Source organism: Erythrolamprus reginae, chromosome 3 (genome assembly GCF_031021105.1).
Source record: "Erythrolamprus reginae isolate rEryReg1 chromosome 3, rEryReg1.hap1, whole genome shotgun sequence".
In the NCBI taxonomy this organism is placed as follows: Eukaryota; Metazoa; Chordata; class Lepidosauria; order Squamata; family Dipsadidae; genus Erythrolamprus; species Erythrolamprus reginae.
Genome location: NC_091952.1, coordinates 27479266 through 27504727, shown reverse-complemented (window position 1 = coordinate 27504727; position 25462 = coordinate 27479266). Strand labels below are relative to the sequence as shown.

General features: G+C 35.9%; 1 protein-coding gene across 1 annotated transcript in view; it reads left to right on the top strand.

Annotated features, from left to right (window-relative positions):
• ARFGEF2 (ARF guanine nucleotide exchange factor 2) overlaps positions 1–20561 on the top strand; it is a 59159-nt gene extending 38598 nt beyond the window's left edge. Inside the window, exons 19-39 of the mRNA XM_070744656.1 lie at positions 763–914; positions 1983–2111; positions 2684–2842; positions 4425–4572; positions 5029–5128; positions 6231–6271; positions 6357–6526; positions 7505–7656; positions 7749–7921; positions 9013–9173; positions 9684–9814; positions 9911–10040; positions 10754–10889; positions 12176–12314; positions 12402–12456; positions 12731–12839; positions 14066–14196; positions 14416–14584; positions 14825–14963; positions 15506–15623; positions 16200–20561. Coding sequence (XP_070600757.1) covers positions 763–914; positions 1983–2111; positions 2684–2842; positions 4425–4572; positions 5029–5128; positions 6231–6271; positions 6357–6526; positions 7505–7656; positions 7749–7921; positions 9013–9173; positions 9684–9814; positions 9911–10040; positions 10754–10889; positions 12176–12314; positions 12402–12456; positions 12731–12839; positions 14066–14196; positions 14416–14584; positions 14825–14963; positions 15506–15623; positions 16200–16376 — 2819 coding nt within the window. The 3' untranslated portion in view covers positions 16377–20561. The remainder of the gene's footprint in view (positions 1–762; positions 915–1982; positions 2112–2683; positions 2843–4424; positions 4573–5028; positions 5129–6230; positions 6272–6356; positions 6527–7504; positions 7657–7748; positions 7922–9012; positions 9174–9683; positions 9815–9910; positions 10041–10753; positions 10890–12175; positions 12315–12401; positions 12457–12730; positions 12840–14065; positions 14197–14415; positions 14585–14824; positions 14964–15505; positions 15624–16199) is intronic.
• The last annotated feature ends 4901 nt before the right edge of the window (positions 20562–25462 follow it).

Sequence of the window (25462 nt, the reverse complement as noted above, 5' to 3'; positions counted from 1 at the left end):
ATTTATTAGATTTGTATGCCACCCTTCTCCGCAGGTTACAGGGAAATGTCAGGGAAATATCAGGGAATTTCAAAATGCTTTCCTCATGGACACCCTGAACACAGTTCTTAAGTGAACCTGGCTTCTCCGTTGTCTTGACTTGTCAGAAGGTTGCAAAAGGTTATCCCAGGACATTGCAATTGTCATAAATTTTGAGTCAGTTTTCAAACATCTGAATTTTGATCATATGACCATGTTGATGCTGCAGTGGTCGTACGTGTGAAAAATTCTAATACCTCACTTTTTTCACTACCATTGTAACTATGGGCATTAAACGAACTGTTGTAAGTCGAGGACTAATATTCTAAGTTGTGTTTCTCTGGGAATGTAAAAGTACATTTTTATATAATGCGGGTGGCTCAGTGACTAAGATGCTGAGCTTGTCGATCAAATGAGCTCCCGTTACTTATCCCAGCATGTGCCAACCTAGCAGTTTGAAATCATATAAAAAATACAAGTGGAAAAATAGGGACCACTTTTGGTGGGAAGCTAACAGTGTTACATGCACCTTTGGTGTTTAGTCATGCCGGCCACATGACCACGGAGATGTCTTCAGACAGCGCTAGCTCTTTGGCTTTGAAATGGAGATGAGCATCATCTAGAATCAGGAACAGCTAGCACATATGTGTGAGGAGAACCATTATCTTTTTACGTACTGCCTTGTTTACAATTGTCTGTGTGAGAGTATTTAAAAACACATTTGGGTAACAAAATATTTTTCAGGTGTATCCAATGAGAAGCAGCGAAGGTTGTTATACAACCTAGAAATGGAACAAATGGCAAAGACTGCTAAAGCCCTGATGGAGGCAGTAAGCCATGCAAAGGCACCCTTTACTAGTGCAACCCATCTGGATCATGTCAGACCTATGTTCAAAGTAAGTATGCAATTAAACTTAAAGGTATTTAATACAGTTTTCAAATACAGTGATGCCTCATGTTACAAACGCCTCGTCATACAAACCTTTCGAGATACAAACCCGGGGTTTAAGATTTTTTTGCCTCTTCTTACAAACTATTTTTACCTTACAAACCCACCGCCACCGCTGGGATGCCCCGTCTCTGGACTTCCGTTGCCAGCGAAGCACCCGTTTTTCCCCTCCCAGCAAGGAGAGCCTCAGTGAAATCGCAGCATCGCAAAAACACAGAGGTCCGGAGGTGGGGTTTTGAGGACTTCGGTGTTTTTCCGATGCTGCGATTTCACTGATGCTCCCTTCACTGGGAAACCCCACCTCTGGACTTCCATTGCCAGCGAAGCGCTCATATTTGCGATGCTGGGATTCCCCTGCTGAGATTCCCCTACAGCATTGCAAAAACACAGAAGTCCGGAGGTGGGGTTTCCCATGGAGGGGAGCCTCAGGGGAATCCCAGCAGTGCAAAAACGGGTGCTTCGTATGGCAAAAGGGGTGAATTTTGGGCTTGCACGCATTAATCGCTTTTCCATTGATTCCTATGGGAAACATTGTTTCGTCTTACAAACGTTTCACCTTAAGAACCTCATTCCGGAACCAATTAAGTTTGTAAGACAAGGTATCACTGTATGCCAAATGTATAACTGAAATTATATCTGCAAAGTGTCTGTTTAATAAGAGGACATTTACCATGTTTCCCTGAAAATAGGACATGTCTTGAAAATAAGGCCAAGGCTGATTTTTTTGGGGTGGGCATAAATATATGCCCTCCCCCGAAAATACGCCTTAGTGAAGGATTGGGCATTCCTTGGCATTGTGTCCAGGGGAAAACATTGAAATAAAAAAAGCCTCGCAAGTTTGAGAAGTTTGATTGAACTCGCGAGGTTTTTTTATTACAATGTTTACATTTCCTGATTTAATATTAGGAGAAGCAGTCACTTTCATCTTTATACTAGATAGCTCTTTGGTGCAAGAGGCATTTACCTGATAATAAATTTAAAACTATTTCTTTTTTCTCTACCCTTTCAACCATAGCTTGTATGGACTCCATTACTTGCTGCTTATAGTGTTGGTCTTCAGAACTGTGATGACACTGAAGTGGCCTCATTGTGCTTAGAAGGAATACGATGTGCTATCCGAATAGCTTGCATTTTTGGCATGCAGGTTGGTATGCTGTTGTCTCATGCGGTACATATTGTATACAATGTTAAACACAGAGTTTCAGCATTGTGAAATTACCAAAAGGATATTTCTTAGTCTGGTCTAAAGTTTTGTAAAAAATCTATCAGTTAGAGCAGTGTTTCCCAACCTTGGCAACCTGAAGGTATCTGGACTTCAACTCCCAGAATTCCCCAGCCAGCATTCGCTGGCTGAGGGATTCTGGGAGTTGAAGTCCAAATATCTTCAAGTTGCCACGGTTGGGAAACACTGAGTTAGAGAATGTGCCTGATACGCCAAATCCTAAGTTAAGTCCTTGGCTTCTCAGAGGGTAGAAAAACTCCTCTCTGGAGCTTTGTAGAGTTATTACCTGACACTGGATATGATTTATGGCAGTTTCCTTTTTAATTCTCTTAATTCAAATACTTATTCCTATATTTCATATTCTTCCATTCACATGTGCATATCAGGCTTCAATGCTTAGTTAGCTGTATATAACTTTGTCAGCCCATATTACCTCTTTTGAGGAAACTTTTTATTGCAATGACTTATTTCAACTACGTTTTTTTATATTTTAGCTTGAGCGAGATGCTTATGTTCAGGCACTTGCTCGCTTTTCCTTGTTGACTGCCAGCTCCAGCATCACAGAAATGAAGCAGAAGAACATAGATACAATTAAAACACTTATTACAGTGGCCCACACTGATGGCAATTATCTGGGAAATTCCTGGCATGAGGTAAATAACCATCATTTGCAATGGGGTGGTTTTTTTGCTCGTTTCACACATTTATGTCCAGTTCTTGGCAAAAATAATTTCCACTGAGGAAAATGATTTGCTTAATGACCACCACATTTGTTTAGCAACAGCTGCAAAAAAATCAGGCCCAGTTTATTTATTTGTTTGTTTGTTTGTTTGTTTATTTATTTATTGGATTTATATGCCGCCCCTCTCCGAAGACTCGGGGCGGCTAACAGCAATCATAAAACAGCGTACAATAATAATCCAATACTAAAAATGATTAAAAACCCCTTAATATAAAAAACCAAACATACATACAAACATACCATGCATAAAATTGTAAAGGCCTAGGGGGAAAGGGAATCTTAATTCCCCCATGCCTGGCAGCAGAGGTGGGTTGCATTATTGCAGGATTTAACAATTGATATGCCTTACGATTGCCAATCCAAGCTCATTTATAGTTGTAAGTCAAGGATTACCTGTAAGATGCTGTTTATCAACCTAAAACAGAGGAGTTGGCAGAGGAGGCATAGTGTGGAATTTCAGCTGGTGGGTACAGGAGAAGTGTCTCCTCTGCCATAGCCTCCTGAGATGAGATTTGTTACTATGATCCCAAACTCCTGTAAAGACCTGAGCCTTTCCCCCCAGGCTCTTTATATTTTATGTTTGGTATATATGTGTTGTATGGTTTTTAAATATGATAGGGTTTTATATGCTTCTTTTTTAATATTAGATTTGTTTCGCTATAATATTGTTTTTTATTCTTGTTGTGAGCCGCCCCGAGTTCGGAGAGGGGCGGCATACAAATCTAATAAAAATAAAATAAATAAATAAATAAAGATCTGCTGCTGCCAGCTGGCTTGGGGACCAATAGGGAAATACCATGCTGGAGATGGTTGATAGTTCCACGTCGTCGTCCCCCATACATTCTGTGCATGCCTTTCTCATTTGTCAGTCATAACATGTATGTATGCATGTATGCATGTATGTATGTATATTTTTATGCTTTTATTGCTTTTAATGGTGTAAGTTGCCCAGAGTCTTCTCACAGCAAGATATTTAGTTAATAATAATAATAATAATAATAATAATAATAATAATAATAACAACAACAACAACAACATATTTAATTAATAATAATAATAATAATAATAATAATAATAATAATAACAACAACAACAACAACAAAACCACAACAACAGTCATTTGGTCCACAACAACAACAAAACCACAACAACAGTCATTTGGTCCAGGGACTATATTTCACATATCTAGCAATATCATTATGTCCATAAAATTGATGGGCAAATATGCTTCTACCTATTTTTGGAGGTGGGGGAAAAGGTTTAAGAGATAAAGCGGGTACCATAAGTTATAACACCAAAAATAGGAAAGATCAAGTCAAATTTTGAAACCATATAATACACTTAAAATATTATTTGTGTGACTATTTTTCAATGAAGATTGGAACAAAATGGGAAACATTTGCCTATATGGAGTTTACTCTAAATTTTGGAAGTTTTTCATCTAGAAAGTTTGTTTTTACTGGATTTAATAATAATGAATTTGCTTTTGTTAGATTCTAAAATGCATCAGCCAGCTGGAGTTAGCACAACTGATAGGAACTGGAGTTAAAACACGGTACCTATCTGGGTCTGGTCGTGAAAGGGAAGGAAGTCTCAAAGGTTTCACATCTGGAGGAGAAGATTTCATGGGACTTGGACTGGGTGAGAGTTTGACTCCCTTCTTACACCTATAATTGTACTATTTCTGTCAGAGCATTTTGTCAGTGCATTAAACACTCAGGTTTTTAAAATTTATACTGGATCTAGCTATTTTAACCTAATGCCTGTTTTAGGTAATTTATGATAATAAAAATAAAAAATTGAACATACCCTATAAATCATTTTTCATCTTAACATTAGTCATGTTGCCATTCTATGAAACTCTAGAACTGAAGTTCCCGTAGCTGCTGAATCATGTGTAATTTTTACAAGTAGTATAAAATGTAATATTTTAAAATGGTCACCTCAGTCAGCCAGTTTTGTAATTCTTCCAACATTTTCTGCTATTTTTCCAAATTCTGACCTATGTGATATTGAATTACAGTGAAATAGCCTTATAATGGATCCTAATAGTGACTTAACTTTTATATATAACACCTTCATTTTTGGTCTCTTTAGGTAATTTTGTTGGTGGAAGTGTTGATAGAAGACAAATAGCCAGCATTCAGGAATCTGTGGGAGAAACCAGTTCTCAAAGTGTGGTGGTAGCAGTGGACAGGTGTGGTATTGTTTGTGAATGAAATATGATAAATGATTTTGTGATTCACATACTATTTGAATACTTTTAAAATAAATTAAATAAATGGTATCATAAGAGTCTTTTACGAGTCTTCAGAGAGGGGCGGCATACAAATCTAATAAATAATAATAATAATAATAATAATAATTATTATTATTATTATTATATTTCAGTCAAAATATATAAATTAACATTGGAGAAAACCTAGTTGTTGATTCTTTCCACTCTCCAACAAAATGCCAAATAATACTTATAGTTGTCCTAATGCTCCTTAAAACCCACTTCGTAAGCTCCTTAAAACCCACCTCTGCCGTCAGGCATGGGGGAACTGAGATACTCTTTCCCCCTAGGCCTTTACAATTTATGCATGGTATGTTTGTTTGTTTGTATGTATGATTAGTTTTACAATAAGGGTTTTTTAGTTGTTTTAGTATTGGATTTACATGTTGTTTTTTATTATTGTTGTTAGCCGCCCCGAGTCTACGGAGAGGGGCGGCATACAAATCCAATCAATCAATCAATCAATAAATAAATAAATAAATAAATAAATAAATAAATAAATAAATAAATAAATAAATCTGAATACAGGTAGTCCTCAACTTAAAACAGTTTGTTTAGTGATTATTCAAAGCTAGCAATGCCATTGAAAAATCCGCCATATTTTTATATTAAACAACAGTTACAGCATCCCCATAATCACATGATCAGCATTCAGATACTTGGCAACTGACTCACATTTATGACGGTTGCTATGTCCTGGAATCATGTGATAATCTTTTACGACTTTCTGACAAGCAAAGTCAATGGGGAAACCAGACTCGGTTAACATGTTACTAACTTAACAACTGCAATGTTTCACTTAACAACTGTGCCAAGAAAGGTCATAAAATGGGGCAAAACTTAACCATTGTCTTAGTTAGCAACAGAAATTTTGGGCTCAGTTGTAGTCATAGATCGAGGACTACCTGTGCTATATACAGTAGAAATTCTGTTTCTTCAGTGCAGTATCAAATTCAGTATTGTAACATGGACTTAATATTTTGTATATTGAAGATTAATACTGCTTCTCTGCTTTTCATAGGATATTCACTGGTTCTACTAGACTAGATGGAAATGCTATAGGTATGTTGAAAAATTTCTGCTGAAATGAAAAATAACTTTATCAGACCTTATCATATTTTTCATGCCTTATTTCTTAATCTTTTAGTTGATTTTGTTCGATGGTTATGTGCGGTTTCCATGGATGAGTTGGCTTCCCCTCACCATCCCCGGATGTTCAGCTTGCAGAAAATAGTTGAAATCTCCTATTATAACATGAGTAGAATTAGACTGCAGTGGTCCAGGATATGGCATGTAATTGGAGATCATTTTAACAAGGTATTTTAAAGCTTTAAAGCAAAACGTCTTTGATATAATTTAGATATGAAAATTAATTTGCATGTACTTGTTTCAATTTAAGACCCATAGAGTTTTTGGCAAGTTCTTGTATCAGATGGAATACTGATTTGTATTATAAAATCTTGACATGGAATCATCATAGTGTACCCTATGTAGTTCATACATGGATCGTGACAGAAAATGTCAATTTGGTGCCAATCGGCAGTGACTCCGATCTCTCAGCCTGGAGACTTTATGGAGCAGATAGGCAAAATTACACATTCCTTGTATAAATATCTAATGTTTCCTGTAATTTTATTCTTCCAATTTTAAAAATGGGAAGCTGTATATAAATGCAGTTAAATAAAATGTATTTGCTTTCAGCAACAACCCCAATCAGGTAATTCATAATTTCGGATTTCATAGTGTGATGAATAATTATTATGAAGCTGTTTGCCTTACAAGTAGGGCAAGAAAGTATTGGATGTGCTAAAAGCTTTTAAACATATGGAAAAACCACTTTTATTGCATGTAAAAGTATACATGACATAAAAATGTTTCCATAATTATAGTTATGGTACTGTAATTATATTAACCGTAGTACCATTCTAATCGGTTTATATAATTTTTTGTTTCTTGCTGTTTTTTGCCTATATTATATAGGTAGATTTATATAGTTTGTTTATTCTTTGTGTATTTGCCTTAAGATACTAATATTTTAAGATTACTTAGGCTTGAATACTTAGCTTTGAAATACTTGTACCTTGATTAGAATTATGTCAACAGAATTTCCTGTGAAAATACAAGTTTAAGATTGGGTTGATCCTTTTTAGAGAGCTTCAGATCTGGATTTATTATGATTATGTCTGTTGTCTAAAGTCAAAGACAGTTACAACAGATTGAAGCATTGGATTTCAGTAGTCTAATCTATCTAGGATTATTCTTCTTTAAGGGAATTCCTATGTTTCTCATTTATAGGTTGGCTGCAATCCTAATGAAGATGTGGCAATTTTTGCAGTTGATTCTTTGAGGCAACTGTCCATGAAGTTTCTTGAAAAGGGGGAGTTAGCCAATTTCCGATTTCAGAAAGACTTTTTGAGGCCTTTTGAGCATATAATGAAGAAAAACAGGTCTGTTGTGCTTCTTGAAATGTACATCTTTTCTTCTGCTTATTTAGTATGTGCAGAAAAAGTTCTGTAATAAAGTAGTATTTTCTCTTTAGATCCCCAACTATTCGGGATATGGTAATACGCTGTATTACTCAGATGGTGAACTCTCAAGCTGCTAATATTCGCTCAGGGTGGAAAAATATCTTTGCAGTGTTTCATCAAGCAGCATCTGATCATGATGGGAATATTGTGGAGTTGGCATTCCAGACAGCCGCACATATAGTTAGTAAGTAAATGTTATGAAAAATAATAACCCCCAAAGAAGTAAAAGATTACCATCATTATATAATAGAAATACCGTCTTTTTCACACTGTAAGATGTACCAGATCAAACCCCCTCCTCCCCATTGCATATTAGCTTTAAAGGAGGAAAACAAGAAAAAAAAATCTGCCACTACCTCCCAGCATCCATCTGGCTATTCATCTGGCTAGAGTCCTGGTCAGCTTCAGCATGTTATCACAGCCCCAGCATGCGGCTCGTCAGAGCTCCGCTCCTTGCCCCCACCATCGGTCAACTGAGCTGACTTGCCGTTAGCAGCGAGGAACACTGGAGCCTTCGGTGCCAAGGAGCTGATTGGCGATTGAATCAACCTTCCGAAATACTGCCTGTTCTGGTGTTCTACGTGGCAGATATTACTTCCACCAATCACTGCCGATCGCCATTGCTTCTGCAGCCTATTGCTGCTGTTGCCAATCTGCGGTAGTGAACCGGTATTCTGGGAGGCCGATCAGCTGCTTGGCAGCGAAGGTTCCATTGTTCCCCAGTGGTGGCGAGTGGCGGCAGAAGTCTCAGTTGGCGGCAGCATTGACAGGTGGCGAATGCTGGTGCTGCACCAACCCCCCTCCTCCCCATTGCAATATTTGCTTTATAAGATGCACAGTCATTTTTTGAATCTTTCAGTGCAAAAAATACGGTAATAAAATCTGAAATATTCTGTTTGCTAGGTTATGCTACATATGTATTTCTCATTTCTCTTTGCAAGATAAAAATGAGTTTGGATTGGGTGTCAGTTCTCTTCAGGCTGTTCAGATTACAAGGACATTCACTGACAATGATTACATTTGCATGAAACTGTTAGTTGATTGCCACTGTCTACTTGCTGGGCCATGTAAATACAATTGAATACAACTTGTAAGAAATATAGGCTTGATGTAGCTGGTCAGCTTTCAATACTGTGATTCTTTGCCTTTTAATATTATATCGAAGATCAAATGTTTCCTTCTAATTCATATGGTTTCCTTGAGTATCTGCTACCCAAGATATCCAATAGTAATGTAATTTTAATGGCTTGTTTTTCCTTTTATTTTCTTCTACAGCTACTATCTTTCAACAACATTTTCCTGCAGCCATAGATTCATTCCAGGATGCTGTCAAATGTTTATCAGAGTTTGCCTGCAACGCTGCCTTTCCAGATACCAGTATGGAAGCAATTAGACTTATTCGTTACTGTGCAAAATATGTTTCTGAAAGACCACAGGTATTTCTTTCATTTAAATCCTTTCAATTTTTAAACTCCAAATTAATATTTCAAAAAAGCTATTAGAAATTTTCACATTGCTTCTTTCCTCTTTAAAACTCCAGCAATTTTTAGGACAAGCGCTTACTGGCTTTTCCTTTTAAAACTAAAACTTGCCATTATTGACTTTAAATTTGTTTACAATTCATACCCAGTATGAATTGTACAAATCATACCCAGTATGATTTACCAACCTATGCTTTTAGTAAATGAATATATTTTCAAATATAATTTTAAAAGGTTTACATCTCCTATCCTAACTAATTCAAAAAAGTTTCTGTTTAAATTTTGTGTTTCCAGGAGACATGAATTTCTTGTAAAGTGTAGATTTACATGTGTTTAAAGTCTTCTTAAAACATTTTCTAATTTTGTTTACTTTTTTTGTTTCTCATTTTGTTTAATTTTTTGCAACCAGATCTGATTAAATGGTACTGTATTTATACTGATTTATCAATTCTCATCTGTTCACAGGTTTTAAGAGAATATACAAGTGATGACATGAATGTAGCACCTGGAGACAGGGTTTGGGTTAGAGGATGGTTTCCTATTTTGTTCGAACTTTCTTGTATCATCAATCGGTGCAAGCTAGATGTGCGGACAAGGTAAGTGCTGTGGTTGTCATTACTAGTAAAACATATTTTATCTTCATTTTTCCCCCAAAAGATAAATTTCTGATGGGTGTTTTTCGCACGTTGCAGGGGTCTAACAGTCATGTTTGAAATCATGAAGAGCTATGGCCAAACTTTTGAAAAGCACTGGTGGCAAGATCTGTTTCGAATTGTATTTAGAATATTTGACAACATGAAGCTTCCAGAGCTGCAGACAGAGGTATTGAAAGCAACATTATATATTATCTAATTCAGGGCCCCACAAATTTGGCAACTTTAAGACTTGTGGACTTCAACTCCCAGAATTCTCCAGCCAGCTATATTGAAGTCCATGTCTTAAAGTTGCCAAGTTTGAAGACCTTTGATTTAATTCATTTAAAATGCTTTAAAAAGTTACACAAAACAAGAATATAAGCCAAATATAATAATATGTTTCTGATGGTTTGTTTGAGAAAAGAAAGGTTTTAAAATTAAAATGTTCAGTCTAGTATTTTCCCTGTAAGTTAAAGGTTTAATTGCCACAATCCCCAGTTCTAACATTATAAATTAGGGGAGTTGGAACAAGGCAACTGGTTGGAATAAGCTAAGTTATAAGGTTTTTCTAGTGGAGAGAATGACAGTACTGCAGGCTACTTTTGCTGACTGCTGGCTGACTGTAATTTGATAGTTTGAAACTCAACAGGCTCAAGGTTGACTCAGCCTTCCATCCTTCCGAGGTGGGTAAAATGAGGACCCAGATTGTTGGGGAAATATAGTGATGCTGTAAACCATTTAGTGAGAGATGTAAAGCACTGTGAAGTGCTATTGCTAAGTGCTATTGCTGTCTGTAAACAAGGGTGAACTGAATATTTTTATTAAAGTGATTATGATATAATCAGAATCCTTCCATGTTAGCAATCAGAAACATACAACCCTTGATTCTTGTCTCCATAGAAGTCTGAATGGATGACTACTACCTGTAATCATGCACTTTATGCAATCTGTGATGTATTTACCCAGTTCTATGAAGCTCTGAATGAAATTCTTCTTGCTGACATATTTACACAGTTACACTGGTGTGTAAAACAAGGTAGCTTATTTACATATGTGTCAATTTATTCTGAATGAATATTTTGGAAGTAGCTGTGTGTGGAATTAATCTTTCTCTTTTTCCTCTATACTTCCATTCATTTCTAAAAAGGATGAGTCTGAAAAAAACCTCGTTATTTTTTGAAAAAGACAAATTACAATGAAAAACGAATAGTATAAGTTTTCTGTTTTGCTAATGTGATATTGTACTGATAACAATATCTCTTCCGTATTGCTTCTTTAACAAATCATTTATTACATAGCATGTTCTTTCAGTAATCTTGAAGATGGTCTTAAATGCTATGTTACTTGTTAGATATTGTACATGTTTTTTAAAATAATTTTTACAAATGTCATAATAATCAACATTTTTTTTTGCAATCAAACTGCAGAAGTAAGTTCTTACTTGAAAAATGAACTCCTAACCACTTTATATATACTTTAAAGCCATGTTCAAATAACAAGTTTTGCAGATTTTAAAAAGAACAAACCTGTTTCTTGCCAGAAAAAGACAAAGAATGGCTTTTGCAGTTCTATTACATTCCATTTTCCCCTTTAAAGAAAAAATATGAGTATATATTTTTGCCCCTTCTCACGTGTTCAATGTGACCCAATGGCAGTCATAGTCTCACACCAAGAAATACTTGCATCTTTTGCTGTAGATTTTCTATATCACAACATTACTGGAGTGCAAACATATTTTGGTGCAAGGACCATAGTAGCATCCTATAAAGATTTGGAATATTATCAGATTTGGAATAGTATACTTTTTTCTTCTTCTGTTCCTTAAAAAAGTTTATCCTCTTGCTTCTTAACATTAGCCATGGTTTTCTTCTTTTATATTTATAGTGTTGGGGTTTAGGGATATGTGTGGAATACATTTAAGCAACCAATCTTGATTCTTATTTGGGTTCCTTAAAAAGGTACCCACACTTTGAAACCATTGAAATCTGTAAATAGTTTGTTCTATTGATTTCAATGGAAAGTAAATTTTGAAATGGATTTTGGATTGAATGATTAGTGAACACCATAATTTTGTATTAGTATAACTATAACTATATATAGAATGCCGGATAATCAAATGGTTGGGAACTGTTTTGGAGGAGAGAAACATCAGCGTCAATCTCTCACTAATGTACTATCAGCTTATTTTCAGTTGTGCAATAGACTTATCATTCACCATTAGGAACCAACTTACAGCACAAATAGTTGTCAATTCAAACTGTATGAGGCTCTGATGTTATGATAAATGTTCTTGCTTTCATTTGTGATTTAATTTTTCTGTAGACAATGAACAGTTGGCTCGATCAGGTACGAATTGCTTAGAAAGTCTGGTAATATTAAATGGGCAAAAATTCAGTCCTGAAGTTTGGGACCAAACCTGCAATTGTATGCTAGAGATCTTCAAAACTACCATTCCTCATGTGTGAGTGTACAATATTTCTTTAATGTAAATTATGCCAGTGTTTTAGATCCAGCACTATTATCTGATTTAAGCAATTCTTTTTTGAAGTTTGCTGACATGGAGACCAGCAGGAATGGAAGATGATTCATCTGAAAAACACATGGTACGTGCTTCAGGTTTTTACCTACTAAAGATATATGTGACAGCTTCATGTTTATTGATATTTAACATGGAAATAAAGATTACAAGACAATTTGTTTTCCTGTTTCTGAGAATCGGTATTTCAAGGTATTAATATATAAACAAGGGAAAAATAATGTTAAGGAGAAGCTATAGTATACCTTTGTTGTGAAACAACTGAAAAATTTAAACTGTCTTGAAACTGAAATTTGTGACTAAGATGTAAAAGAAGTTAACATAGATATATTTTCTATTAGGAGATAGACCTGGATCGCCAATCTTTAAGTAGTAAAAATGCTTCAGAAAGAGGGCAGAGCCAGTTTTCAAATCCCACAGATGACAGCTGGAAAGGAGGTCCTTATTCAAGTAAGTTTGCATCTAACATTGTTGCATACCTTTTTACTGCAGCCCTTTGGGAAGTAAATCCCCAACACAAATTAAGAAGTGCAACTAATCAGAGTTTGTTGCATAAAAATCAAAACCAGAAGCAAACACAGATGACTTCTTTATACACATAGTAATATAAATACAATACCACAAGCAGATTATTTCTCCAAGTAAACACAAGCTGGAGTTAGTTTCATTTCAGCAGAGTAGACAAGCAGTACAGAGTTAACAGGGAGAAGAGTGGACTGAGCCATGCCCAGCCTTAAGCTTAAAGTATCAGTTCCAATTCTCTGCACAGACTCAGAAGTGTTTAGCTCCCATTGGCTGACTTAATTGTTATGCCTGTTCATTGACTGACCTTGTTAACATGGCTCTCCCAGTTCATGAATATCTTAACATTACTACATTTGCAGCAACAGCTACATCCAATTTTTGGTGCATTAAGATACTGCTGTTTCATATTTGATTTTATAGTATTACAAGGATCAGAGAAACAATTATGGCAATTTACCACAAATTGTTTTATTCACCTTGATTCTGCCTGCCTTATAAGGGCTTTGAGGAAGCACTTGCTTAAGGCCTGTTAGTGCAATATGTAGGGCTTCTCTGTGGCAAACCTCAAAATCTTGAAGTGTCTTATCTTGAGAAATAATTGGCTCTGAAAAGTCTTTTAAAGTAAACATTTGATCCAAGATCATGGTTGTGCATGATTTTATCCACATTGTGTTGGTTGGAGGGCTCAGTTTTACTTTGGATGATTTTATGCTTTAGTGTTAACTGCTCAGAGTTAGTGTGGTATGAAGATAGTTTCATTCAGTAATGAAATAAATAAGAAAGGTATTCTCTAAATCGCATTGGTTGAACCAATTTTTGGAACAGTTTTTCTAAAATTAATGCGTAAGTTTAAAAGGCCATAGGATAATAACCAAATTGGGGTTTTTTGCATGTACAGGTGATATAATTCTATCATGGGTTTATTTTTAAGATATATTTTAAAAAATAGCAAGGAAACTATTTAGAGATAATAATCATTTTCACCAACAACACTGTAGTAGAAGAAACTCACGTGTGCCTGAATCTCGTAAAAACTAATGAATAGAGTGATCTAATTTGGACATTTTGTTAAAAGGAATTGAGTCTTTGAAGTACAGTACAAAAATTATTGTTTTAGAGTAAAATCTAAATATGATATATTTATATTTCAGACCAGAAACTCTTTGCCAGCCTTCTCATAAAATGTGTGGTCCAGCTGGAATTGATTCAGACAATTGACAATATAGTATTTTACCCAGCAACAAGTAAGAAAGAAGATGCTGAACATTTGGCTGCTGCTCAGGTAAGATATCTGCTTCTTTGATTGACAGAGCACTCTTTGCTCTCATTGTGTAGATCTGGGATTCAGTGATCAAAATATTGATTGATTTAAATCTATTTGAATTAAGATCAAAACTAGGGTCTACTCTGTTGAAACTTTTCTGGAAATTATTTAATGCCCTTTAAAGTTTAAACCCTTGTAACCTGCGTTCTTAAATAATATTTCCTATCCTATCTTTAGAGGGACACACTAGATACAGATATACACATTGATACTGAAGACCAGGGAATGTACAAATTCATGTCTTCCCAACATCTGTTCAAGTTACTGGATTGTTTGCAAGAGTCCCATTCATTTTCAAAAGCTTTCAACTCAAATTATGAACAAAGGACCGTCCTATGGAGGGCAGGTAAACATAAAATAGGGTGGAAGATTTTAGAAAATTATAGAATCAAAAATTATAATAGAAAATTATTATTATAACAATTATACTGCAATCTAAAGTAATTACTGACATGGAATTATTAATTGTATAATATTATCATACTATGTAACATACATGAGAGTAGAACTTATTTAATGTTCAGACGTACAGATTATTTCAAGTTTCCGTTTCAAAGGTGCTAAGCAGTATGTTTTTAATTTTCAGGGTTCAAGGGCAAATCAAAGCCCAACCTTCTAAAACAAGAAACCAGCAGTTTGGCTTGTTGTCTAAGAATTCTCTTCCGAATGTATGTTGATGAAAACCGCAGAGATTCCTGGGAAGCTATACAAGAGAGGCTCCTGAAGTAAGTTTTCAAAGTAATATTGAGATGACAATTCCAACAGAATTTTTTTAGGATTTCAGAGATGACATACACTTTTTCTGTTGAATCATTTTAAATTGGGATGCTTAAACAAAACATGCAAAGGAAAACTCATTCAGATTCAATCCTTCATTAAAAGCAACTGGGAAATTGTTATGTGAAAACAATCTGAATGTAGGTATCCCATGATTTTTTTAAAAAATGAATTATTTATTAGAGGTGCCATGAAATTTCCTAATCCTGAAAAGTGCTGCCCTGACAAAATGCTATGTCTGAGTTGGAATGTTCTGAGAATTTTGTCCATATCTTTTTAATAAATATTTATTTTTTTCTACTACAAGTTTTCGTTAAGTAGACGTTAATTGCTTTTGAAAAGAAAGGAAACCTTTACTGTATTCTTCCTTCTTCAGACATGCACCTAAAACCTCTTTTTGATTTGTGCAGAACTAGCAGAACCTATTTCACTGAATTGATTGCCGTTTTCTGTTCTATGGTTCTGAATATTCACATGTTTTTTTCTCTAGTGTGTGCAGCGAAGCTTTGGCCTATTTTATCACTGTGAATTCTGAAAGCCACCGAGAGGCCTGGACCAATCTCTTGTTGTTACTTTTAACAAAAACACTGAAAGTCAGTGATGAAAAGGTAAGAGATGTTTACTTCAGTTTCAGAAGAAAACATGGAACTTTTACAGGCTGCTGTAGCCCCCTTCAAGTGTAGATTGTGTGAGAAGCAAAGCATGTAGGATGGCCAGGACTCAAGCCCTACCTGATGGGGGACAATTCACTGTTCGCTGTCAGAGTGATAAAGAATTAATGCAAGGATATTCTAGTGCACGGATGTCAAACTCGCTGTGTCATGTTGCAATCACATGATGTATTGCAACATTTTTTCGCTTTACGGAGCTGGGGTGGGAGTGGCCTGCATGTGATGCATTTGGACTGCAGGCAGCCAATTTGACACCCCTGTTCTAGTGGCAAGGTGAAGGTGTAATAGGAAATAGATTGAAGTCGATAGAATTTTGAAAAATTGCTAGTGAAATATTTGGGTCAAGACCAGTTGAAGATGTGGAATAGGTTTTACAGAAGCACATTTTTAAAATATGAATATTGCAGTGCCATTCCCTGACCGTGGGAATTGTACCTTCAATTGAACCGTACTGCTTGGAGAAACAGACTTGTATAATTGCTTACTTTTTCTCTCCTCTTTCTTCCTCCCAAGTTTAAAGCACATGCATCAACATATTATCCCTACTTATGTGAAATAATGCAGTTTGATCTGATCCCAGAACTCCGAGCTGTGCTGAGGAAGTTTTTCCTGCGCATTGGTGTAGTGTTCAGAGTCTGGATTCCTGAAGAACATTTGCGAACAACAGGGACTCAACCCCTTGCATGGTAGTTCTGTGACTGCTGTTTACCAAAGCTTGAATAATGCTTAGTTCACTGAATCAAAGCATAAACAAAGCAAAGAAAAACTGATAGGTCTCCAAAGAAAAAGAAACTATGATAATGTGAACAGCAGGGTTATATTGGTCAATCTGGTATTTCTGAAGGCTCTTTCATTACTACTATAATTCTGGCTGTCCTATAGGAATAGCAGTTCACATTTGACAATTTATTGCAGTAAATGTCAAGTCATTCTTAGCATTCAGATTGTCTGCTGAAATTGATTTTGCAGTAGTTCCCGCTTAATACCTTCCAACTGTTTATTCATAAGCTGTTGGAAACAATGAATGAAGATCCTTTATATAAGTTTGTGATGCTAGCAAATGTATTAATAAATATTTGAGAAGATGAAAATTTATTTGAAAATTGGCTGGAGGGTTTCTCCACCAAGAATGCATACAGTTGAAAATGACTTGGTGCTGTCTCTTCTTTCAATACAGATTTGAATGATTTGGTGCTGTCTATTGTGTATATCTGTAGTAAGATGGTGACTAGGCAGTAATATATGTAGTCACCCAGTTAAAATCCAAAGCAGTCTTTTATCTCCATCTCCCTTACTGCTAATTCTGCCATACCTTGCAGAATGTAAATGGTAAATCATTTTCAGAGCAGCACTGTATCTTCTTTAGGGCTGATAATTTTTCATCATATGAAAATTCCCTTGTTACTGGGTTACTGTCAATAAAGCAATCTGCAAAATGTTTTATGAAGGAAACACTCTCCCCAGAAACTGTAGGAGAAAACCAATTCACATTGCCTTTTAATTCAATTATTTTATCTCTCATGACTTGAATGTTTAAGAAGTTTGAACGCTTTGAAAAATGCTTCTGATTCTTAATCTCTAATAATTATTAAATATTAAGCAATTGAAAAACTCAAATTCTTTGATTAATTTTGAAGTGCACATTGAATAAATCAAAATTTATACTCTTATTTCCCTTTTGGAGTAATGTATAGATTAACATTTGGGTAGAAATCTTCAATGTGTTTTCAGATATTTCTATTTTTGCTGCCAAACTGTGAGTTATGGTTGTTTTAATGGCTTGGTTAATGCTTTATTATTATAAGTTGTATAAGACAGAGGAGTCTGGTTCCTATTGGAACCCACTTGATTTATTGATATAAGTGCACATGTACTTGTAAAGGAAGCCGGCTTTCTGGGGCCCATAGGAAGCAAAGTCACCTTTCTTTACTATTGGCTCTTCTGAATTTGGGTCCAAGGAGGGATTTTAGTATTATAATTATTATAAGTATAAATCTTACTATTCTTGGCCCAATAACAAATAGTTTTATAAGATATGGCAGGCAAATTCTGTATAGTTGTAATAATGTAATGGTTTCTACAAGAGGGCAGGGAGGTGGTAATTTCTGTATAAACGTATTAAAAATGCAAAAGTATTACATATACTTTTTCTTCTTATTGACAAGTGTGAACTGTAAGGTGTTAGTGAAGTGGGTAGCAGGGAGACATTGGTAGGTCGGTGACTGCAGCCCTAAGGAGAAGTCCTGAAAAGGTTCGATCCAAGGTGACAAGTGTAATGAAGAAAGTGAAACTTCTAGCTCTGTAAATTGAGTCTGGCTACTAACATTGTTATCAACGTTACAATTAGGGAAGAGCTATGGCAGGATTTTCTTTTAAACACTAATGGGTTATCTCAAAGAGTTTCAGTAATAAAGCGGTACAAGTTTTCCTTTTTGGGAAGGGGGGAATTCATGGACATAAAAAGTTTCTGATGTTTTAATTTCTCTACCAAAGACTTTTGTACATAGCAAGTGAAAATTATTGTTTTCTGTGAAATATGTTGAAAAACATATAAACAGTTCATTAGGATTGTGATCAAACATTAGCGTACTTATTTAGTTATTTATGTTTGCAGTGAAAAGAGGGCTTTCACTGTGTGCGGGGAAAAAAGTTATTTATTTTTATATCTTGTTATTTTAATCCTTGTATTGACCAGAATTATTCTTTAATTGGACTTCTTTTCCTCATTTCTATAATTCTGGTGTCATTATGCTCTGCAAATACAGGGTGGTCTTCATCTCTCTCCCCCCCCTCTCTCTCCCTCAGTTAGATGTTTTCTGTTCAGATGTGCACCTCTTTGACTTCTTTAAAGAAGCATGGCAACACTGCAAGTAATGTTTAGAACCTGAATAAAAAGTGCAATATGCATAGAGTTTAAAATAGTTATCTTCCAAAATTTTGCAATGTAAAGGCACTGCGAAGAAGTTTCTTTTGTGTGATCTTTACTTATACACAGAATAGTCTGATCATAAAACTTAAAGCCTAGTCGGTAGTATTAAATTATTCATTTTCTTAGGAAAACTTTATTTAGCAGCCAACAGCTACATTTTCAAATGGCTAAGACTTTAATTAAAAACATAGGTGGCAATCTAATAACCATGTAATTATCATGAAGGGTAGCACGTGAGTATCTGTGTGCGTGTTTGTATGTGTTTGGAGATGTTCCATAATAGCCTTTCTTTGTGATATTCCTGAAGATTGTGAAGAATGGTAATAATGGTACATGTATTACTGTATTTGAATGTGTTTATATAATGACTGTGGGCATCAATACTGCTTGGACTTGGCAATACCAACTTCCATGGACAATCGTAATAATGTTAGGAATATTCTCTACATTTTTCTATGGCAATTGATTTGAGATCAGATAATTGAACAGGTTCTGCAGGGTAAACCAATGTTTCTTGTATCATTTCTTTAAACACTCATAAAATTTTGTTTGAGCTGGCCGCCTAACAGAATTCTGTATCATGAATCCAGTGCAAGATGAACTGTGTGACACACAATTCCAGTGTACAGACAGTTGTTGATCTCTTAGCAATCAATTGTAGTAAAGCTTAAACTTGCATGTCAGATGATAGTAGCCTCTTCCCTCTCTGATATGAATCTCCCCTTCTTTTGTCAGCATTAACTTTACTTTGATTTTATACCTTCAGTAGCAGCAATTGTGATAAACATGAAATAGATTCCTTCTGAATCAAATTTGCAGCACTGATTCTACCAGGTTTGCAACACTAATTTAAAATAATAATTTTGATTACTATTAATTATGGCCCCAGCTGATAGCAGATAAAATATTAATCTAATCTTTTCAGCCAAAGAAGAACAGGAATACAGAAATAGTAGTAAAAAAAAGAGGTAAGAATGTAGGACCCTGCCTCACTTTGGTCATTCAACACTTGATCTTATATGTACTCTTATATTCTGAAATAGTTCTGGTGAAGTCACACTGAAAGCATTGAATATACTGTGCAAAAAAGTGTAATGGTTGTATGTAATCTAATACTTGAAATATTTGGAGGAAATATTTTATAGTAAATGGGCTAGAAAGAAGCCCAGCATCAGCATCTAAGTGACTTCTAAAGTTATTGCTCTCTAGGTTATCAGGTGGAGCAAACCATAAAACATTGTTTTATGTTTATATCGTTTAAGAGTTTAAAAAGTGTTACTATTACATATACTAAAATACCAATCCTAGTACAAAATTTCCCATTCCCCTAATTGAGAATGAGGTTGAAAACCCACATTTAAAATTTGCCAATTTGCACATAAAGGCCTTTTAAAAACAAACAATATTCAAAAAAATTTCTTAAATGCTTGGTGCATTGCATTTTTAAAGAATAATTCACCACTGTTATACTCCCACTGAGGTTAACATAAGCCGGTATAAATTGCCAGTGAAATTTGTCCCTATTAATAAATACGTTACGGTTCAATCAGATGGTGTGATGTGATTCTTGGCTTGAAGCAAAGCAACAGAAATTTTTTATTTGTGAGAGGTGCAGTTCTTTAAATGTCTTGATATTTTTGTCCAGAATATCTCTTTGCAACTTTAAATAAAATATACTTTGTGCAAAATGTATGTTTTATCTATATAATGCTTAAAATTAGTTATAAGCTATTTTTTTTCTTAAGAGACCTTCTATTATGAAGTACATTTAATATCATTAAGTTAATGAAAAGCATTCCTTGCCCGATGGATGTATACTTTTTGAGAGAATAGCATAATTATATACTGTAATACAAAGTTATGTAAAGTTTTTATATAAAATATTATGAAGAATGTTGTATTCCATGCTTTAATCAGGTGGTAAATAAAGTTTAACATCAAACAGACTTTTTTTGACCTTGTGATTAAAAACGTATTTCTACTAATTTTTGTCACCTTATTAGGGAGTAATGATAAAGGCTATAGAACAGTAATTACCGTACTACTCAGTAATCAGAACCTCCTTGAACAGGCATAGTTTCTGACCAGTCAATAAGAGGAAAAGGTCTATGACCTAAAATATGACCTGTCCTCCACACAATATTTCTGACTTGAAACTATTCTGTAAGGAGAAATGGACTAAAACTCCTCTAAACTGATGCACAAGACTAATCAAAAATTATTGGAAAGTTTTAGTTGCAGTTACAGTTAGTTCTCATTTTGAGATCACTTGATCTATTACTGTGCAAAGTTATAATACCGCTGAATGAGAGGGACTTATGATTGGTTCTCATAGTTGCTGTTGTCATGGTGTCCCCATGGCAATTTGGATGTTTGGTAACCGGTTTACAATTACAGTGTTGCAATATCTGACGGTCACGAGATTGCCATTTTTGACCTTCACTGATGATTTCTCACAATCAAAGAAAAAGGGAAAGCTGGCAGGAAGCTGCAAATGGTGATCCCCTGACATTGCAACCATCCTGGATTACTGCCATTGTAAATTTACTCAGTCATGTCACATTGCCTTTTATGACTGCATCATTTAGCAATAGTTTTTAGTCCCAATTACTGTCAGTAAGTGTAGCGGAATCTCCACCTAGAGTTGGAGGGAGAAATATGAAGAGACTGGCTGGCTTAGAAATATTGCACAGCAGAAAGTAATTGCAGACCTGGCTTCCCCCAGAATCCCTGGCTGTTCCTAAGGCAATGCAAATCGGTCTGTTGAGATTCCTGTATATGGGCAAGAAACAATGAAGAAGGAACTCTGATCAGGTCATAATGTCACACTTTGCACCCAACAGTATGCAAGGGATACCTACACTGGCCGGAATGTGAGGGGCACACTAGTTACTGAAAGCAAAGGTTCACATTTGCCACACACAAATATGTAATTTTAGATCATTTTCCTCAATAAATAAATGTTTTGGATTCATTTGAGTCTATCTAGTTTTAGGACTTGTATGAAAAACATCACACTTTAGGTTATGTTCATGCAGAATTATTGAAAATTCAAAACATTCCCCAGTTTTTATGCAGCACAGTATACTAGAAGATCACTCTTATAATCTATGGAACCTCCAAAATTGCTGATAATGCAGATAAAAATCTGAAGTTTGGAATCTACTCCTTTATCATACCTATGAGATACATACTTGGCTTAGTACAACTCATAGAATTGAATGGAATAGAAGAGAATTATTTATTGGCCAAGTGTGATTGAACACACAAGGAATTTGTCATTGGTACATATGCTTTCAGTGTATATAAAAGAAAATATACATTTGTCAAGAATCATGAAGTACAACAATTAATGATTGTCATAGGGTACACATAAGCAATCAGGAAACTATTAATATAAGTTGTAAGGATACAAGCAACAAGTTACACTGTTACAGTCATATACCCATAAGTGGGGGGAGATAGGTGATAGGAACAATGAGAAGACCAATAGTAATAGTAATGCAACCTTAGTGAATAGTTTGACAGTGGTGAGGGAATTATTTGTTTAGCAGTGAGATGAGGTTGGGGGGGAAAACTGTTCTTGTGTCTAGTTGTTCTGGTGTGCAGTGCTCTGTAGCATCCTTTTGAGGGTAGAAGTTGAAACAATTTATGCCCAGGATATGAGGGATCATTAAATATTTTCACCACCCTCTTTGACTCGTGCAGTATACAGATCCTCAATGGAAGGGAAGGCTGGCAATAATTTTTTCTGCAGCTCTAATTACCCTCTTGTCTGTATCTGACTTTTTGAGTTGCAGAACCAAACCGGTTATAGAGGTGCTGATGTCAGACTCAGTATATGAGCAGTTCCTTGGGCAGTTTGAGCTTCCTGAGTTGGTGCAGAAAAAACATTCTTTGTTGTGCTTTTTTGATGATGTTTTTGATGTTAGATGACCATTTAAAGTTCTGAGATATGATAGAACATAGAAATTTGAAGGTCTCCACTGCTGATACTGTGTTGTCTAGTATTGTAAAAGGTGGTAGAATGGGAGGGTTTCTCCTAAAGTCTACCAACATTTCTAATAGTTTGGAGTATGTTCAGTTCCAGATTGTTCCTGTCATACCACAAGGCTAGTTGTTCAACTTCCCGTTTGTATGCGGTTTCATCGTTGTCTTGAATGGGACCAATCATTGTTTGGTCACACCAATCAATAGTGATTTTGTAATTCTTCTAAGTCAGCAATTAGTTTTGAGGGACTGGAGACAGGAAGTCATTTTACTTTACTAAAGCATTAATTGCTTTATTTAATTAATAACCCAGAGTTGACAGATTCATGGAAATATGAAAACAGAAGCACCAGCATCAAGCAGTTTCTAGGATTATAAGGATCCAGGACAGATTACAAGGAAAATACCAAGAAAATCCAGTTGCCTTTTGGAAAAGCATCTTTGGGACAACCATGACCTGGATGATTGAGATTCTCTATAGACAAGTACCAGATATGTTTGATAATTTTCACCCAGTATCCAACCTTTTCTTTTTAAGGAAAGATATTGAGAAAGTGATAGGGAATCCGTTACAGAGTCCTAGGGGAAGCATATTAATCTGGATCTTTTTCATTTGGTTAGATTTCTAGGGCACTGACCTCCCAAAGGAGATGGCTCATGGCTTAGAGATATCCTGCTTAAATAGCAAGTAAGTACTTAGAGCTAAGTAAGCTTTGGCTGGTGACCCCATTTACAATTCTAAAGCAATTTTTTTTTAGTTCAATATGGGTGACTTGATAACCCCTTGGACTATATAGCAACATGAATTATGGGCATCCTTTGGAAAAGACCTAAAAGCTGCAACCAATACAAAATACAGCTACCAGACTATTTTACAATTGCTTGCAGGCAGTTCTGGGTTGGATGAAAGCCATCAAATCTGAATTCTGATAAGACTGATGTTATGAATCAGTGATTCTTTAGGCTTAGGAACTAAAAAAGTGAACCTCTCTTTGTATCTCTTTTTCCAAAATGGTGTAATGTTAAATGAGCTTTCTTCAATTACATTCTTCCCCTAAGGGTCCCTTTATTAAGACACTTTGTAAGATTTTTTTTTCCATTTTCCATTAATCACTCTAGTGTGAAGGAAAATAATGTGGTAAGTCCTTCACTTACAATCACAACTGAGCCCAACATTTATGTTGCTAAATGAGACCTTTTTTATGAGGCATGTTGCCTTATTTTACAATTTTTCTTGATGCTGTTAAGTGAATCATTGCAGTTAAATCAGTCTCATAATTGTTAAGTGAACCTGGCTTACCTATTGACTTTGTTCATCAGGAAGTCACAAAATAAGATCCCATAATCCCATTTGTCATTTGTAACACAATTTCTGTTGAGTTTGATTTTTTAGCTTTTTATAGTTAATTAGGCATACTGGTTTCAAAACTGTAGATAGTTTTCTTCTACCACGTCAAGATTTTTCTCTACACCTTATATATATACCATAGTTAATTAGGCAACATGAGCATCAAATTGCATTTTTTACATAGCCACCTTGCCAACTTCCCGGAAAATCTTGGTGCAGTCAGTGATGAGCAGGGTGAGCAATTCCACCAAGATTTGAAGGTCATGGAGGTACAGTATCAAAGTACATGGGATTTACATATGATGGCTGACTATTGTTGGAGCGTCAAGTGAGAATTCCACCAAGATTTGAAGGTCATGGAGGTACAGTATCAAAGTACATGGGATTTACATATGATGGCTGACTATTGTTGGAGCGTCAAGTGAGAATTCCACCAAGATTTGAAGGTCATGGAGGTACAGTATCAAAGTACATGGGATTTACATATGATGACTGACTATTGTTGGACCGTCAAGTGAGAATTCCACCAAGATTTGAAGAAAGAATAGAAGAGAAAATATAGGAATAAAATATATCAATGAGAGAATAGAAGAAAAGATATGGGAATAGAAGAGAAGATATAGGAGAGACAATAGGACGGGATGGAAGGCACACTAATGCAGTGTTTCCCAACCTTGGCAACTTAAAAGTTATCTGGACTTCAACTCCCAGAATTCCCCAGGCAGCATTCGCTAGCTGGGGAATTCTGGGAGTTGAAGTCCAAATATCTTCATATTGCCAAGGTTGGGAAACACTGCACTAATGCACTTATATATGCCCCTTAAATTTGTACCTTTGTACGACTTTTGAGGGTAGCTGAAAAAGTTGACGTGATAGACAAAACCTGTGGTTATTTTTGGGTCCCGAGGCCAAAAGTTAGTTGAAAACAAGTCACAGATTTAAGACAACGAAATGGCTGTTCCCCAGTGATCTGCCAATGGGGAATGCTGCAATGTTCATAAGTATAAAAAAATGGTCCTCAGTCACTAGCTTAATTATTGTAAGTCGAGGACTATCTGTATTTCTCTGGGGTGTGAGGAGAACCAAGACTTTTTCTACACCAGGCTGTGTTAGCGTGCCCTGTTTATCCATCGTTCCCCGTGGTCTTAACAAGCCATAACCTTGTTACGGGACTGAGTTCCTAAAAAGTCAAGCTAAACTGCGGTTGCTTATTTAAAGACCGGCGTGTAGCCCACACCCATCCCTTCAGAGGACCCTGAAGGCTCGTCGGGCGGGAGAGGAAACGCGCGTTTTCTCCGTCCCTTCGGGGACCACGGAAGATTCTTCCCAGTTTTCGTCACTCCGCAAAAACCACCTGGGACGTTCCTGCACTGAAGGGCTCTTGGTCATCTGGATGTATCCCGCTCGTGATTGGCTGCCGGTTTGGAAGCGTTGCTTGTGGATTGGCAGCGATGGGAGGGCGGGGGGGAAACAGGCTCCGCCTCTCGCGTTGATGCCGTCATCACGTCG